This window comes from Leptonychotes weddellii, chromosome 3 (assembly GCF_054177405.1).
Source record: "Leptonychotes weddellii isolate Sample4059 chromosome 3, ASM5417740v2, whole genome shotgun sequence".
NCBI lineage: Eukaryota > Metazoa > Chordata > Mammalia > Carnivora > Phocidae > Leptonychotes > Leptonychotes weddellii.
In genome coordinates, this window is record NC_138371.1 from 119,056,865 (window position 1) to 119,073,430 (window position 16,566).

The window sequence follows — 16,566 nt, forward strand, 5'->3', positions numbered from 1 at the left end:
AAGGAACTGGAAAACATCCTAGACTCCATGTATGTTATCACCAGCGTAAACTTTTCAAAAGATTTAGCGAGAGCGAGCAGGGAGAAGAGCAGAGGGGGAGAGGGAGGGAAAAAGAATCTCCAGCAGACTCTGCGCTGAGTGCGGAGCCCGACCCCACGACCCTGAGATCATGACTGAGCCACCCAGGCGCCCCCACCCATTTTTTACACCAAAATAATGAAATAGCAAATTGGAGTTAAGACACCTGCCGTGACTACACCCTCATTTTGGAGGTCACGGCCCAACCCGGCTGCAGGCTCAGGGGCCTGTAATGAGCACAAGCAGATCAAAAGTTCAACGCACATGTGATGGCATCTAACTCAGACCGCCACTTAGCACGATACATCTCTCAGAGCAGCCCTCCACCTACCTAACCACTCCAACCAGTGTACCTTTACCTAGCACAGCACAGCCAGGGGCCAGCTCAAACATGACAAGACAATAGCTGAGGCAAAGTCCTTCAGGGTGGCAGGTTCACTGGTCAAGAAACAATCCTAGGTACACATCCTGGTTTTACCATCAGCGGTCTGCTCACGGTGGGGGCTATGTACGGCCCGAGAAGTTTCTCCTCTTGCGTTAAGCACCGAGCCCCAGGCCTGGGATCCATCTGGGGAATCTTCCTGCTGCGTCGCTCCCTCTCATCAAGTGATGTTAAAACTTGGTAACTGGTCTCAATAAATGACAAGAGATGCAGGATTTGGGGTATATGCACGGAGGGTTATGAAAGGAGCCTGCTGGCTTGAGTTCTGACAGCACGATCAGGGCACGTCTCTGCATTTGGGCTAGATCAGTTTTCCCCGAGTGATCTGTGCGTGAGCCCCAGGGCCTGGGAGTAAATGCTTTTATCTGTTCTACACTCTGGGCTTTCCGACTATCATGTGTTTTAAAGAAAGGGTTCTATTTGCTAGAAGCAAGGGAAACCAACCAACCAACCCTGAAAGCTGGACTGACCTTCTGGTGTCTAAACAGATAAACATTAGAATAACCGATCTCCTTGTTGCTACTCTCATTCATTCACTTGCCTTGTAAATGAGTCAGGAGCAAGGAGACCACACTTTGTCCTGGTTTCAAAATGCATTTTAACCACATTAATCTAATCCTAGCTCATTCCTCAGGCATCTTCTGAATAAAGCAAACCTCCAGTCCGTGGCCACTTAAAGGAGGACACAATCCTCCCCCTTCAGCAAGGGTGTAAGGTGGGGATGGGCGCCACTGCTCCCCGCGCACGGCAGCCAGTGTCTGCTGGGCGCCCTCCTGGCCAGGACTCTCCTAACTTGCCCTTCAGGGGTTTTTACCTTTAGCACGGTCTGTTCCGACATGAGATTTAATATGCCTAGGAATTACTATACAGGATGTAGTTTCAGACATTCCAAAGATGAAGTACTCTGAGGTCATTTATTATCAAGAATTTTACTTGTTCAACTCTCGGGGCTTCAACTCTTAGAGTTGGCCCTCCCTGCCCTCCCCCCACCCCCACCAAGAGAACTACCAGATGTGAAGACACCATGGCACTGTGGCTCACAAGGTTTCACTCAACCTAAATATTAAAAAAAAAAAAAAACAAAAAAACCCACTAATAAAGAAGAGCTTATTCTGCACAATTAGGAAAGAAAGACACCAAACCATTTAAACATAATTTATGTACATTTATGGCTTTATACAATAATAGCAAAGATTGTTCTTGTGTCTGTAAGTACATCAGCATCATCAGGCACTTCTCAGAGAGTATCGGAACAGGAACATGGAATCCGCGCTGTTACTGAACTTGAGTAGTGAAATGCAGGCGGGCACGGCCGCGTCCTGACAGGACTCCCCTGGCCACACCGCCAGGCTGTGCGCACCACCCTCAAGGAGGAGGCCAAGAGTAATGCAAGGCTGTTTTGTTTGCATAAACCACATTGCATTTTTTAATGAATGATTACTCCCAAACCAAAACCACAAGAGAAACTTCTCGTTTAAAAGTCAGTTATAAATTAAGCACTCTTAAGAGCTGAATGTGAGAATTTCAAGTAAGTCTGGGGGAGGGAGAGGGGTGTTGGTAACATATACCCAGCAGTTGAACAAGTCCAAATTGGGTAACTTCGGAAAACTTTTTTTTCCCCCCGTTTTAAGCGTCCTTCTTCTCTTCTTGGTACATTCCATTGATTTACTGCCCACTGGGATACAACATTTGCTAATTAATTTAGACTCTGTCAGTTTGTTGAAGCGGAACTTTGCAAGTAATGCATCTATTACCTAAAAATATTCCATATGTCTATATTACGGAAACAATATTTTATATTTAAGATATCAGAATAGCTCTATAATACAATATGCTTTTAATAACAGTACAAACCAGAGGAAATAAATCAAACAAGGCTGCATAGGTGGTATCATCTGCACATCTCACAAAGCAATCATGTACAATAACCGATATACTAATTACTCCAGAAAGTCAGTATTCGTACAGAAGAAGAATTACCAGAGGTCACATAATGTTTGTTTTCAAAACAGACAAGGTGTCTTTCACTGGACTTCACTGTACCCCAGAGAGATACCCAAGATTCATGTCAGAATCTCAACACAAGGAGAAATCTGAAGGAAAAAAGAAAAAAGATATTTACACAGACTCAGGAGGAAGAAACATCTTTTTAAAAGTTATTCTAGGATGTAGTAAGATTTTAAGAGCGATTTCAGCTGTAGTTGCCTCTTTAATGAACAAATGAGGGGGGCTCTCAGGCTCGTCGTGTGAGGGCACGAGAGGAGGAAAGAAGGTGAACACGGCAACAGGAATGGGAACCCGAGGACTCTGGCATCGACAAGTTCTATCACATATGCAGAAGGCACCGCTTAGAGGAACGAGGGTTTCCAAAACCAGACCTATTCTGGAGTGGCCAACAGTGAAGATAGTTGGAGAGGAGGCTATTTAATGAATTTTCAAAATAGCAGAAGTCACAGTGGGAAGCTTTACAACAGAGCTGGCCTCCTATAGGAAATCTTTCAAGAACACTTGTGTTCTTGTTAAACACGTAGGAAAAACCAAGCCAACAGATCCGCAATTCACATGCAAGACAAAGCAAGTGTGATCCAGGCTAAGTACACAGAAAGAAATCAGAGCCTTCTCAAGAAGGCAAGAGGAACAATTTCATACACCTGCTCCTTTTACTGTGCTGACTTAGGGCATTCCACATGACTTGAAAATACCGATGGGGCGCAAAGCCAATTAACCTGGTTTGTCAGTTATAGGTAATTGCAAAATATTAAAACATAATGATGCAGAATTATAGTTTAGGTTGCTAAAGGCTAAAGAAATTCTCCAATTTTTAACTTACACTAAGAGCTTTTAAAATAAATTCAAATATGCAACTTACAGCTGGTTTGTCGGGTTTTCAAATTAATTGCCCCAATCCTTAAACAAGCTCTAGCTCCCTTTGGTAGCCACCTGCACTCAGGGACACGAAGCATTCTGCAAATCAGTAAAGTCCTATTTTAAATTTTCCTCCTTCCACCTAAATTTCCACAGTGTGCTACGTAATCTGCAGGACAGAAGGGACAGAGGGATGAAGTGTGAGTCTTAACATAATCCTTCGAGGCAGAGCTACAAAAGCAACCTCTACCTACACCAAAATAAGAACACAGAAGTACGAGGGGAAACATTTGCTGAAGCTCAACTCAAAAAGGATGAGTTGATCAAAACTCCTAGTTTTGAGAGAGGAGCACGGTTTTAGACGCAGGACTCCCTTTCTGATCCACAAACATCACGAGGCCCCTCGGGAGTAACTGACACAACACAGCACACAGGCATCTATCAGAGGACTCAATGCTCTGTGATGTACTCAGTTCACGGGATAATAGGAGCAGATGGAATTTCTTTCAAATACACACATAAAAAACGTATTAAGTTCTCCTACACATGAAACGCAAAATGTCCCTAACTATACATCGCTCTCCTGCCAAAACAGTCAGAAACGTTGAGTATGCAAGTACTAATTACAATGATTTTAAGATTAGTCAGAAACAACACCGAGTAGCATCCCAAAGTGTACAAACCAGTTAAACACGTATAAAATTAGTACTAATCCAGTTAGAAATACAAAATGAAAATTATGGATGCTGCCTCAAATATCTGGGATTCCACAAATTTACAAGCAGACTATGTAACAAAGTAGACTCTAGTTTTAAGAAAACATTACAGTTCAGTATCTATTCCAAAAATGATCTCAAGTCCCAACGATAACATCAAAAATCATTTATCTGGAAATTAGAACCATTTAAATGTTTGTACAAATTTGCAAATAACAAAATAAACAAACAAAAAAATAGAAAAGACCTGTACAAGGCTGGCATTTAATCTATTTTTCCCCCAAAGGTGTTTGACAAGTCCATGAATTCAGCAGACTGATAACAGGCTATTGGTTCTCATGTGAATTGTATGGCTGTGTGAACAAGCCCAAAGCTGTTCCATGGAGGCGCAGGATGGAGAGCTTGGTTCTCTGTGGTTCGTCTGTTCAGCAGAACACAGGTAGTACAAACAAAAGTTTAACTTATCAAAGACATGAGACCATCACAGTATTACAAAAAGAGTATAACTTTCCTTGGACCAAATGGATATTAAAAAAAAAAAAAACAAAAAAAACAAAAACACACACAAATACAATTCTGTAGCTACTGCTTATGTACAAAACTTGAAAGCACACCAGGATCCGACGTCTTTTCTGCAATTATATGGTGTAGTGAGTTTGGCACTTCATTGTAATGAAATTTCCAATGGCACAGTCCTTATCTACAGCAGCACATAACCTGCAAACATCGGGCAAACATCCTGTACAGGAAAAGTGTCTTCGCTGCCAAGTCTGACGAAAGGAAAAAAGAAATGCTTTTCTTTTTTTTTTTTAAATCAAGAAACGAAAAGGAGGGGTGAAGGACATCTTTGGACTGCTTCTCTCAGTTCCTGCTGTCAGACAATCTGAAGTACTTTTAAGTGTAGCCTAGAAAAAACACACAATGAAAATACAGCCAAATTAAAATCAATTCCATTTAACATATTAGAGTGACAGATATACTTGGGAGCAGGGGGGGAGCTTTCTCAAACAGCTCCAAAATCATTCAATGGGGGAAAATTCTATTTAAAAAAAAAAAAAAAAACTGCAGTATTTGATTTGTATCAAACACATTCATTTATTGAAGAGCTACTAAAAAGATGCAGCCATCTAACTTTCAAAAGAAAACCTTTAAAGCAGTCAAAGGAAGCTTCCTTATGCTTAAGCTCAAAAAAAAAAAAATTTATGAGCTGCAAAAGGGGCAGAGAACGCATGATAAAAGATGCCTCTCGGCAAGGAACAGGCAGCTGACATCAGAAAAGTCGCAACTATGGAAGATATATGGCAAGTTACTGTGTTCCTCTATTTTAAGCTCTGGCTTCAGAAGGTCTTTTGACATTGGGGTGATCTTACCTGTTCACTAACTCACTCTTAGCCTGACACCCAGCTATGTGTCGTCGTCTTGACGCTGTGCGGGAAGCTTTGGTTGGGCAACACATTGTCAAAGTTAAAATCCAAAGTATCTCCATCCATGAGGTCGTTCCGAATGATGGACTCCATGTCACAGTCCAAGCGCTCAATGAACATGCCATCCAAGTCACTGGGGAGCTTCTCCTGGTGGAGAATGCCCATCCTGCCATAGCCATTGCAGCTGCTCACTGAGGAGTAGGCCCCTAGGGTGTTCATCTGCATGGGGTGGGACAGAGGCACTTGTAAAGCTGTCTTCACTGGGGCCAAGCGGTTCATACCCGAGGTGTGGGGCATGGTGTTGACCGCGTGGGGCAAGGCACGCCCATTAACTGCAGATGTTGGCTGGGTATGTCCAGGGTGGGTGTGGGAGCTGGGGTTCATCATTTTGTTATGAGATGCCTGGCTGCCATAGGTTGACATGACCGAATTAGGGCCCATCAACACATTCTGACCAAGGACCCGGCTGTTGGGTTGGGCGACCCCAGGATCAACTGCTGTCATAATATCATTATGGGGAGGAGAGTCAGAAGTAAGCAACTCCTTCAAGAGTCCCGGTGCACAGTTATACTGATTCATACCTCCATAGCTCGATTTGTTGTCCTGAAGTGTTTGCATAGGCATCTGGGGCAAAGGGCTCATGCTGGACTGGCCGTATGTATATTTTTGGTAGTTTGGGCTGGGTGAATTCAGACTGGTGTTTGGCGGTGCAAATGAGTAGCATGGTGTCTGCTGCATCATGGTGCCAGGTGAAGACTGGGTTGAAACAGTTAATGGCGTTGGCGATGAGAGAAGGTTGAGATTATCCAAAAGATTTTCCATATTTTCAGGATTGCTTATCTCAGACAGACTGGGTAGAGTAGAAGCCATCTTTGCAGCAGATGGTGGGTACACCATAGAATGCACATCCCCATCTCCAAGATCATCCTGTTCGGTCATAATGGGAGAAAGTCTCCCACTAATAGTACTAGCATTCGAGCTAGTTCGAGGGCGAAATGTACTCCAGTTATCAAAGTCATCGTTGCTGTGAGAGCCAGGGCTTGCGGGCCACTTAGAAAACTGAGATCCTGGGCTGTCCCCGGCACCCTCCTGGCCAGCCTGGAGGGATGCTTTTTTCTTAGCAGCCCGGCCCCGGCTCTTAGCAAATTTACTGTTGTTGTCCATGGAAGCAGCTCTTCTCCGGGGGGATTTTCCACTCTTGCCTCCCTCTGGATTGAGCATCCACCAAGAACTTTTTCCAGTTCCTTCATTCTGCACACGAATGAACTTGCTGTGTAGGGACAGATTATGGCGAATTGAATTCTGTAAAGCAAAACATCATGTTAGAAACACAATACTTCTCCAGTTGGAATACTATTTGGTATAGACAGATAGATGGGAAGACAAGTAAAAAATTTTTAAAGTTTGTGGTACAGATTTCAACCCATACAATTACACCCGTGTGGGTTCTGAACTCCACTATAAAAGAGCTCAAACCAGTATAAGAGAAATAGTATCTTATCTTAAAAACAGTATCTGTATCTTAACGTAATGAAGGGACAAAATTAAATAAGCACTATTATAGACATCTTTTATATAGCTATATTTTATAGGGCAATTACAGAACTGGTTTTAAAACCACTTAAATTTTTGCTTGGCTACAATGCTCTGCAAATAGCACTCTGTAACAAAGTGCTATCAAAAACCCTTTCCATTCTATCACCCCTAAAACTACTGCCAGTTCTCTTCAGATTGCACATATGCCATTTACACAAGTGAGAAGTTTTATATTACTGGGCCCACATGATTATGGAAAAGAAAGAAGTGAAGCAGGGTATATTCTTAGTTAAGAATTAAAAGCCTGAAAACTAGTAAGACCTAGATTCCTTTCTACTTTTCAAGTCCATTAGGCAAATATAGGTGAATATAAGACAAACAGGATCGTATTTCTTATTTTAGAAAGTTGAACTGCCAAAAAAGGGAGATTTTAAATTCCAGTGTTGTTGGGGCGCCTGGGTGGCTCAGTTGTTAAGCATCTGCCTTCGGCTCAGGTCATGATCCCAGGGTCCTGGGATGGAGCCCCGCATCGGGCTCCCTGCTTGACGAGAAGCCTGCTTCTCCCTCTCCCACTCCCCCTGCTTGTGTTCCCTCTCTCGCTGTCAGTTAAATAAATAAATAAAATCTTAAATAAAATTAAAAAATAAAATGTTCAGTGGTGCCTGGCACATGGTAAGCGGTCACCAAGAAGTAGGTACCAGATCCCAACTTTGGGGGCACAAGGATATTGCCAATCTGAGCCCTGCTCCCCTCTTCCTATTTACTGGGGGTGTGGGTAGGAGTTTAGCCGTATTACAAACACACACCCACAACTCCAAACATACAGGAGGCCAGAGATAGTCTCAAGCTTCAGTAAAAGCAGCAAGGCCAAACTGCAAACAAGGAAGCCCCAATCTGATTCCTCTAATGGACACATGGTGAGACTGCCAGCATCTGGAGAGCCTCTGGGACATATGGAAAAGGAAAAATGGGCTCCAAAGGAGGGTCTCCAAGGGACTTCTGTCCCTTGTCTTGTAGCTTTTTGTTCCCCATATAGAACAGGGCAAGAGTAGACCCTTACTAGCTGCTCATTCAGCAGCCTCTGTCATCAGGGCCCTGAGCCCAAGGCCAGAAGCAGGATTCTGGGTGTCATAGACACTGGGAGCAGGGCATTGTGCGTGATTCCCAAGCCTTCCCTGGTGCCCTCGGCCAACTGGGCACCCTGGACCTCTGTGGCCCCTCTCCCTGACCACGAAAAGGCTCTGGCTGGATCTGTGGTCACCCAGGGATGCAGCCACAATGCCCACAACCTTTTGCCATCCATGTGGGATGTAATGATGCTTTGAGTGCCAATCGCGGCGCCAGAAAAAGCCTTTTTGCACAGCAGGACAAGGCCAAGGCTTCAACAAAAACCATGAATTCAAGTTCTTTCTTATTAAAAAGAGATTGAAAACAGAAAAGAAAAATAAATCTCCCTTTCTAAAAAGAGATGCAAAAATCTGAGTAGAGTGAGGCTGGACAGCCAGGGCTGAGAAATCCATATTTCAAAATGCCCTCTGACCCTCTGTACTACATTCCACCCAAGAACTGCAACAGAGCAGCAAATGTGACAAGCCCTTCTGCCAGGGCATACAGTGAGTGCGGGGCAGACACGGCCCTGAACGGGGGCTTCCGGGCTGGATGCTGGGCAGGTGTGCGAGTGGGTGGCAGGCAGGTTTCTTTTGTTCCCTAGACTTTCCTCTTCCTTCCCACCTCTTGACCTATCCCCAACTCAAGACAAGCTTTGAGGAAGACTTTAAGTACATACAAGAACCCCTAAAAGAGGCCAAAGACTACATTTCTCCAATGGCCTATTTCATTCCCAGAAGAGTCTCCAAGCCCTACCGAAGGATCTTAAACACACACACCTATGTATGCTCCCAGGAGCCACAGCCTCATCTCCTGGGCCCACTAACACCAGCAAACCAAGTTCTAAATTCATCCTGAAAAAGAGGCAGGCCTGTCCCTGGGGTAGACCTGGAAGGGAGCCGAGCGTTCTGACCCTATGACATGTTCTATAGGCTGAAAGTCTGGACGTTTGCACAATATTCCATCATGACTATCTTGTTCTTGGAACACAACAGACACCCAGATAAGCCACGATGAAATCTCTGGAGGAAAGGAAGCTTGACTCCTGTCCCTGTCACATTTAGTTAATGATAAAGGGGGAGGATCCTCCTAGATGATGGCTTCCTGGCTGTCTGCACTGACTGGTGGAGGGTGGTGCAGCTCTACAACACACACAATTAGATCAGCTCATCTGTAACTGCAATTAGGGGACACTTTTAATGAGATTGCAGAACGTGTAATGATGAAATCTTCAGAAAGTTCAGGAAGCATTCAACTAACTCAGGTGGGACATACGCTAACTTACTACTCAGACTTAGACTTAACCCCCTCCTCCAAAAAGGGGGTCCAGAGCAATCCCCTACTTATCAAAACATCACGCTCCATATTTTTCTAAGAGGACATTTCAGGTCGCTCTTTGAGTAACAGAGCTGTCTTCTAACTTTGCCAACAATTAAAAAAAATTTTTTTCCAAACAGGAAAAGGTTTGCTGTGCAGGGCTTGTTACAAAAATTCCTGTTTTTCATACAGCCAGCAGGGCTCTGGTGGAAGGCGGGCAGGGAGGGGCACGAAGAGGTAAATCTTGTAAAAATGTGTGCTGCTATTAATGGTATTATGTCTGTAGATCCCTGCGGGGCACAGCCACGGCTGCAGGGAACGGCAGTTCTCCCATGAACTGTGCGCAGAGCCACACGCGACTGTCGGTGCTGGAAGATACTCAGTTCTTGAACTATGAACAAAATAGTACCTGAGGAACGAGGCAGGCTGTGAAGACAGAAAACTCAGGCACTGTAAGCCACTTACCCAAATCCTGAGTTTTTACATGACGCCATTAGGGTTTTTTTCCCCACATCAGCAAATTTCCTCTCCACCAGCTGTATTTCTCTGCAGCCTGGGCTTTTTACTAATGCCAAGCTGGATTTCCTCCACACATACCCTCTCTGCCACTTGCTCCCCGACTGTACCCCAAGCAAGGCAGCACGTTCTTCTTGGGGAGCCTGACCCAAAGAACCCAGTGGGCCGTGTCGGGGGCAGGAGTAGCTGCACAAGGTATGTGCTTGCTCTTTCAGCCTGCTTCTAACTCCCAGGTGTTCGATTTCATGAGCTCTATGGATTCCAAGCGGCTTAAAGGGCAAGGGCTGAAGTACATTTTTATTTCCTAATCTGAAAGCCCCTACACACATACACACGCTCTGCACACAAGACAAATTCAATGAATGTCTGGTGACTCACATCCCAAACACATCACAGGGAAGATGTAAGGTCTTACACATCTTTTATCCATCTGTTCATGTACCAATTCATGCCAAATAACGTTTACTGGGACCTATTTTGTGCAAGGTGAAGGGAAGGACAAGAGAAGGAATCAGGCAGAGCCTGCCTTCTAGGTGTTTTACGATCTACCTGGGGCAAGAACAAGTCCACCTCAACGGCCACTTGGGACAGAAAATGATGCACAAACAACTGTCCAAGAGCACTGACATTCTCCTGCCAAAGGTCACCACCCCACCTCCTCCAACTTCTCTCTCAGCCCAAATGTCCCTTTCTTCTGGAACCATCCCATCCTATGGCTCCCTAACAAAGGACCTTGTTTACTCACCACGATTAGGATTCTGCTATGTGTGGTCCCTTGGGGGAGTGCCTGGCTCCCCACTACACTGTAAGCTGCATGAGCCCAGGACCTGGTCTGTCTTCTCGTACACTGTATCCTCACAGCTCCATCACCAAGAGGCACTCAAGTATCTGTTGAATGGATTAATAGGTTCTACATTTACAGGGTTGTTGTGGAGATGAAATGAGATAACACATGTAAAGTGCTTACCTCAATCAATATTAGCTGTCGTTATTATTAGAATAACGGCATCTATAAAATAACACGTCTGTGTTTTAAAGACTTATCTGTATTATAACCATTTTATTTATGATCACACCTTGCGCTATTGCCATTTTTAACACAAGGCTTTTACATGTCAGGTACTGGAAAAACAGACCCATTCGGGGTAAGAGATAAGATGTTTTCTCTCTGCACTAGATAGTGTCTCGGGTGCTGTGGACAGATGTTAATAAGGAAGGACTTCAGATACCAAAGCTGGTGTATCACTACCCTTGCCGGTGAGTGTCACGAGAATCCTGAAGTCTTCTCGAGGTGTTGCCACGGAGCCTTGCACGTGGGCATCACGCACGGCTGCGGGCTCGCCGCGCTCCGCACTCAGCCAGTGCCTGATGGGGTAGGCAGTGGCAGGGATTACACAGGCCACAGTCAAGAGACCACAGTCTGGTATCTCCTGGGGGCAGGGGGGGGGGGCAGGTTATGACTGAGCCCTGCTGCTCTCCTGCCTCGCTCCCTGGCTGGAAGAAACTAGGTTCTGAGGCTGGCCCCTAGAAGCCCTGAGGACACAGGACAGGAACTGCTCCTCCCAGGATGCTCCCAGCCCTGCTATCTAAAGCAATAATCAGAGCCACTGAAGCACAAGCAAGAAGAAACCTTCATACCTTTCATTTAGTTTTAAGTTTTTTGACTCATTTTTAAATCTGTATTTGCAAATATGTTATATAATGTATGCAATGTATTGTTATAGTGCAAATGTAACATCGGAAAGGGTATGTGATTTCTACAAAAACATTTAGAGGGGTGCCTGGGTGGCTCAGTCGTTAAGCGTCTGCCTTCGGCTCAGGTCATGATCTCAGGGTCCCGGAATCGAGCCCCACATCAGGCTCCCTGCTCAGCGGGAAGCCTGCTTCGCCCTCTCCCATTCCCCCTGCTTGTGTTCCTTCTCTCGCTTTGTCTCTGTCAAATAAATAAATAAAATCTTAAAAAAAAAACAAAAAAGAACATTTAGAGACGCCTAGTCTATTACAGTAGGCGTCTAATCTACTAGAAGCCTGAACAAAGAAAACCTAGGGAGAACCAGCCCTAGAGTCAAGTCTAGCAAACTGTTTGGCCCACCAGACCTGGGTTGAAGAAACGGTCTGGTCTAGCCCTCGGTTTGCATCTCTCCTCCCCTGCCCTGCCCCAGGCTCCTTCCTGACCACTTCTCTGTCCCCTGGACCCTCATCAACCTGAATTCTGCCATCTGACTCGAGCTGCCAGCTTGGCTCCATCTAGCCTGTCCACTGGTGTGCGTGGAGACCACCACCTCTCGGCCATGGGTCTTGCCTTCACTCCACTTTTTTTCCTGGTTGGCAGTTCTAAGACTAGTCTGGTTTTTGTGTTTAACCAAAAAATAAAACAAAACCATCCACTTAAGTTGGCCTTCATACTTTAGGTCTGAATTTTACTTCATACACAAATTGCTTTTAAAACCTCATCTGATTCCACACTTGGAAGATCCCTTTAAGGCAGATATTATTGAACCTGTTTTAGAAATGGGAAAACTGAGGCTCAGAAAATGAACTGTACAACTAGGACTCAGACCAAGGTTTCATGAGTCTGCATGTAACACTGCTGCCAGCTAGAAAAACCACTTCCTTGGCTTCATCGTTAAGAATCAAAAGAACATACTTAAGACTAAGGTTATATGAATGCATCTTGAGGGAGTGGAAATAATTCTGCTTACAAATACTAGTTTACAAAACTAATTTTCTGCCTCACTGGATAATAAATTCACAAAATAGGATTTGCTTCGATTCTAAGGGGTTACTCTTTCTGGCAGGAAACCATAGCAGCTGAAGTGTGAACTTCAGGTATGAGCATCGCCCTGGGGAAAGCGTGCGTAAGGAGGCTGTGGGGACCCACAGGAAAATGGAGCGGCCCCAGAGGCCCCTGCAGCCTAGCACTGCCCAGCACCCTGCCGCAGGGTGGGCGTGAGCAACAGTGACCAAGTCAAACAAAAAGAACTTCAAACTAAGACGCTGGAACACATGACTAAATGAACTTGTTGTTCTAGAAATTCTAGAAATTCTTTCAAAATGCTAGACAAACTAGATTTTTCCAAAAGCATTTTATCTAATTTCTGTGAACGCTGTCAATGCCTGCAATTGTTTTGCGGACTCCCAGCGTGGACTGGACTCCCTCCTCCTGCTTCCTCTCTCTTACACCGTCTCTTCCTGCACTTCAACGAGTGAAAACAAACTAAGGAGAAAGTCGGAATAATCTCTATTCAACAGAGTTCCCATTAAAGTTGCTAATAAAACAACTTTGTAAAATAATCCATTTTGCTTGCAAAAAGAAGGAAAACATGTGACCGTTGGCCAATTGTTCTTTTTACAAATGATGTCAATAGACACACTATCAATAGACAGCATATAGATCCAAGTTTGAAAAGTGTTGGAATAGAAGATCTGCCGTGAATAGCTAATCTACATGCTTACACATTAGGCTCCAGCAGCATTCAGCTCTTCTTCCAAAAGGCTGGTATCCTTGCCCAGGAACCGGTCCTTGCCTGGACACCGAACAATCCCACAGGCCAGTCTCACCCCAGGGCTGCACTGAGGAGGACTCAGCTTCTCCAGTGAGCCCAGGGCTGTGAAGAAAGGACTCACAGCCTCCTAAAATTTGCAAACTAGAAGGCAATGGGAAGGTCATCTGGCCTAATGCCCCCATTTCATATTAGGGAAAAGAGAGTCCGGAAAGATTAAAATGCAGATGAAAAATTTATGAGTGTTCATTTACAAAAAGCAGAAGCACACAGGGCTTTATTCCTAGAAGAAATGTAAAACAAGTACGAAGAACGTGCAATGTCCCTCCCCTAGCCAAACCAATCCATAGCTATAGATTCTCAAATGGCTATAGATACACATTTAGCTCTAAACAGCTTTCTCTCTGACTCAAATCATTCCAAAGAAGGAAAATATGACTACATTAAAGAACCTCCAGCAAAAAAAGCATGTGGGAGATTATGTTCTCATGTAAAACACCAAAAAGACAAATTTAAGAACTCATGAGCACCATGAGAAGTTTCACGTTTGTGGGGAAGCACAAAGAGGCAGAACCCAGGGTCAGGCTGACTGCGGGGCCACCCTGAGTGAGTGCCTTGATCTCGCTAAGCCCCAGTCTCGCCATTTGTGAATCAGTAATCACCCAGGATTGTTACATAGGATGCTTAGGGACTGAACAGCAGCATGTATATGGAAAGCACTTAGTGCACCCCTGGACACAAAGCTGAGGAAATAAAGGTTGACTATTTTGTGATAGGAAGCAAAGGGATACATAAACAGGAATTTTAGAGCTATCATGAATGGTTACAACTTGATTAAAAACCATTCATCACAAACTTCCTGTTTTAACAGGCTGCCAGCCTTCCTCAGACTTGTTTCCATGTCCTCACAACTGAACTGCAATCTTTCTCTTACAGAAAAATTGTTTTCTCCCCTTAAGAAGATTTTCAATGCAAAAATGTGATTAACTAGTGTGTTCTGTTGGCTTTTTGGATGACCTATGTCAGAACACATGTGTGTCCACGAGGTTGTTCAAGGAGGAGACAGAGTGATGACAGATTCTATTCAGGAGGGCAATTATTAGAACAGTGCTCTTTCTCATTTCCTCTCACACACTAGTTACTGCCATTTACCTGGCTGAGAACAAACCCTATGAGAGCCATGAAGAGGTGGGCGATTTCAAGAACATATTGCAGGACAAAATATTTGGTAAAAAGGTGAGCTACAAGTGAATGGGACCATGATACTAGGAAACAAAGAGGGAAGACAGAGGCACCCCCAGCCTTGAAGGAAGAGCAAGAAGAAACCTTGCAATGCAGAAAACAGATGATGATCCGAGGATGCAAAATGATGCTTGCCTGATCCTTCATAAGCTCTCATATTAGTCAAATGCCTAAAAATTTCAGAATAACATGCCAGCCAATAACCTCATTGGTTTAGGGTTTAAAAAAAAAATCTCCAGGGACAGAACAGAAAATTTACTTAATGATATCAAAACTATCACAAGCTTTTATTTTTCAGAAGGTCATTATCAAAAAAGCACAGTGTTTCCCCTTGCTGTGTCCTACAGCAAAGCCCCATATCAAAGAAAGCTACTGTTTTATGAAAGAAAGGGTAAAGCCCTTAATTTTCAGAACATGAAAAGGAAAGTCCTTCCTGTCCCATTTAATGCCCCATGCCTTACACACTATCAGAAACTAGAAACACCAAAAGACAAAATTCAAAAAAATCCAGGTAAGATTGAAACCTTAGATCTAGATACAAGCATCTTTCCTCATGTTCCAGATCATGGGGCATTTATCTTAATCACTCTCCTTCCAGGACTTCCATAAAAGTTGTTAATACGGACCCCTGCTTAAGACAAGTCTAGAAAACAGAAACTACCTCATGCTGTCATACACTTAGGCCGGATAACACTGCCACAAAATCCAACAAGGCCAACCTCAAATGAGTGTCATCCACCCTGGCTAGAGAGACTAAATTTCATTTAGTTGGGGTGTGTGTGTGGGTGTGTGTGTGGGTGTGTGGGTGTGTGTGTGTGGGTGTGTGTGTCTTTAAGGGATCTGTAGGCTAACTAAGGATTTCAACACGGAGTTTGTTTCTCTTGGGATTAATTTAGTTTCTTTGCAGCATGTAGGCATACTTGGCAACCCTTTAACCCACTCACCTCCTTCCCCAGGGAGGAATACAGACCAGGCACTGCCAAGTCCACAGCAAAGAGCTTCAACTCCCCATTCTGCCCATTTAGGTGACCTAAAGGAGCCCAACCTTTCTGAAACTTCTATTTTCAAGATTTATTTCTGAATGCACTGCGGAGCCCGACAGGGGCTCAGTCTCACGACCCTGAGATCATGACCTGAGCAGAAATCTAGAGTCAGACGCTTAACCGACTGAGCCACCCAGACACCCCTGAAACTCCGATTTAATTATCTGCTCAGAATATGGACTTTTTGCTGCTCCTAATGACTGCCTCAGACACATAGGGCCGTACCACAGCATAATGTTAAAAGGGAATTCATTTGTTGCAGAAGTGATCCTGCTGTTTCTTAATGAAAATTTGTGTCCATCTTATAGGCCATACCATTTTTCTCATCCTCAATGGCTCTATAAATGCTCTGCTTTACAACGCAATTAACTACCTCTGTATTTGGCTACCGGAAAAATAACAATTGGTGTATTTGACTACCAGAGTAAGGTAAAACAAAATAAAAATGAACACTTTAGAAGTTTTTTCTTCTGATGAATAGCTCAAATTAGGCATAAATGAAACACAGCACATAAGAGTTTCATCAATTTTCAAGTTTTCTAAAGTTATTAAAGGATCAAAGTGAACATTAAAATATTTTGTTGGGGATAGTGACGAGCCCATTAAACCTGTTCATGTTAGGTGAATGTTTATTCCAGGTATGTGCCCAAACTGTTTTTACAAGAGCCGATGAAAAACTTTATGAATTGAATATAAATTCAAAGGAAAGAACACTGAAATTTTGATGGATTAAAATCTCTAGGATATGGGGGCACCTGGGTGGCTCAGTTGGTTAAG

General features: G+C 44.0%; 1 protein-coding gene across 1 annotated transcript in view; it reads right to left on the reverse strand.

Moving 5' to 3' along the window:
• Positions 1–1,670: 1,670 nt before the first annotated feature.
• The window catches only part of FOXO1 (forkhead box O1), an 83,886-nt gene continuing 68,990 nt past the window's right edge, over positions 1,671–16,566 (reverse strand). The window contains exons 2-3 of the mRNA XM_081814885.1: positions 5,472–6,827; positions 1,671–5,006 (exon numbers count right to left, since the gene is read on the reverse strand). Coding sequence (XP_081671011.1) covers positions 5,490–6,827 — 1,338 coding nt within the window. The 3' untranslated portion in view covers positions 1,671–5,006; positions 5,472–5,489. The remainder of the gene's footprint in view (positions 5,007–5,471; positions 6,828–16,566) is intronic.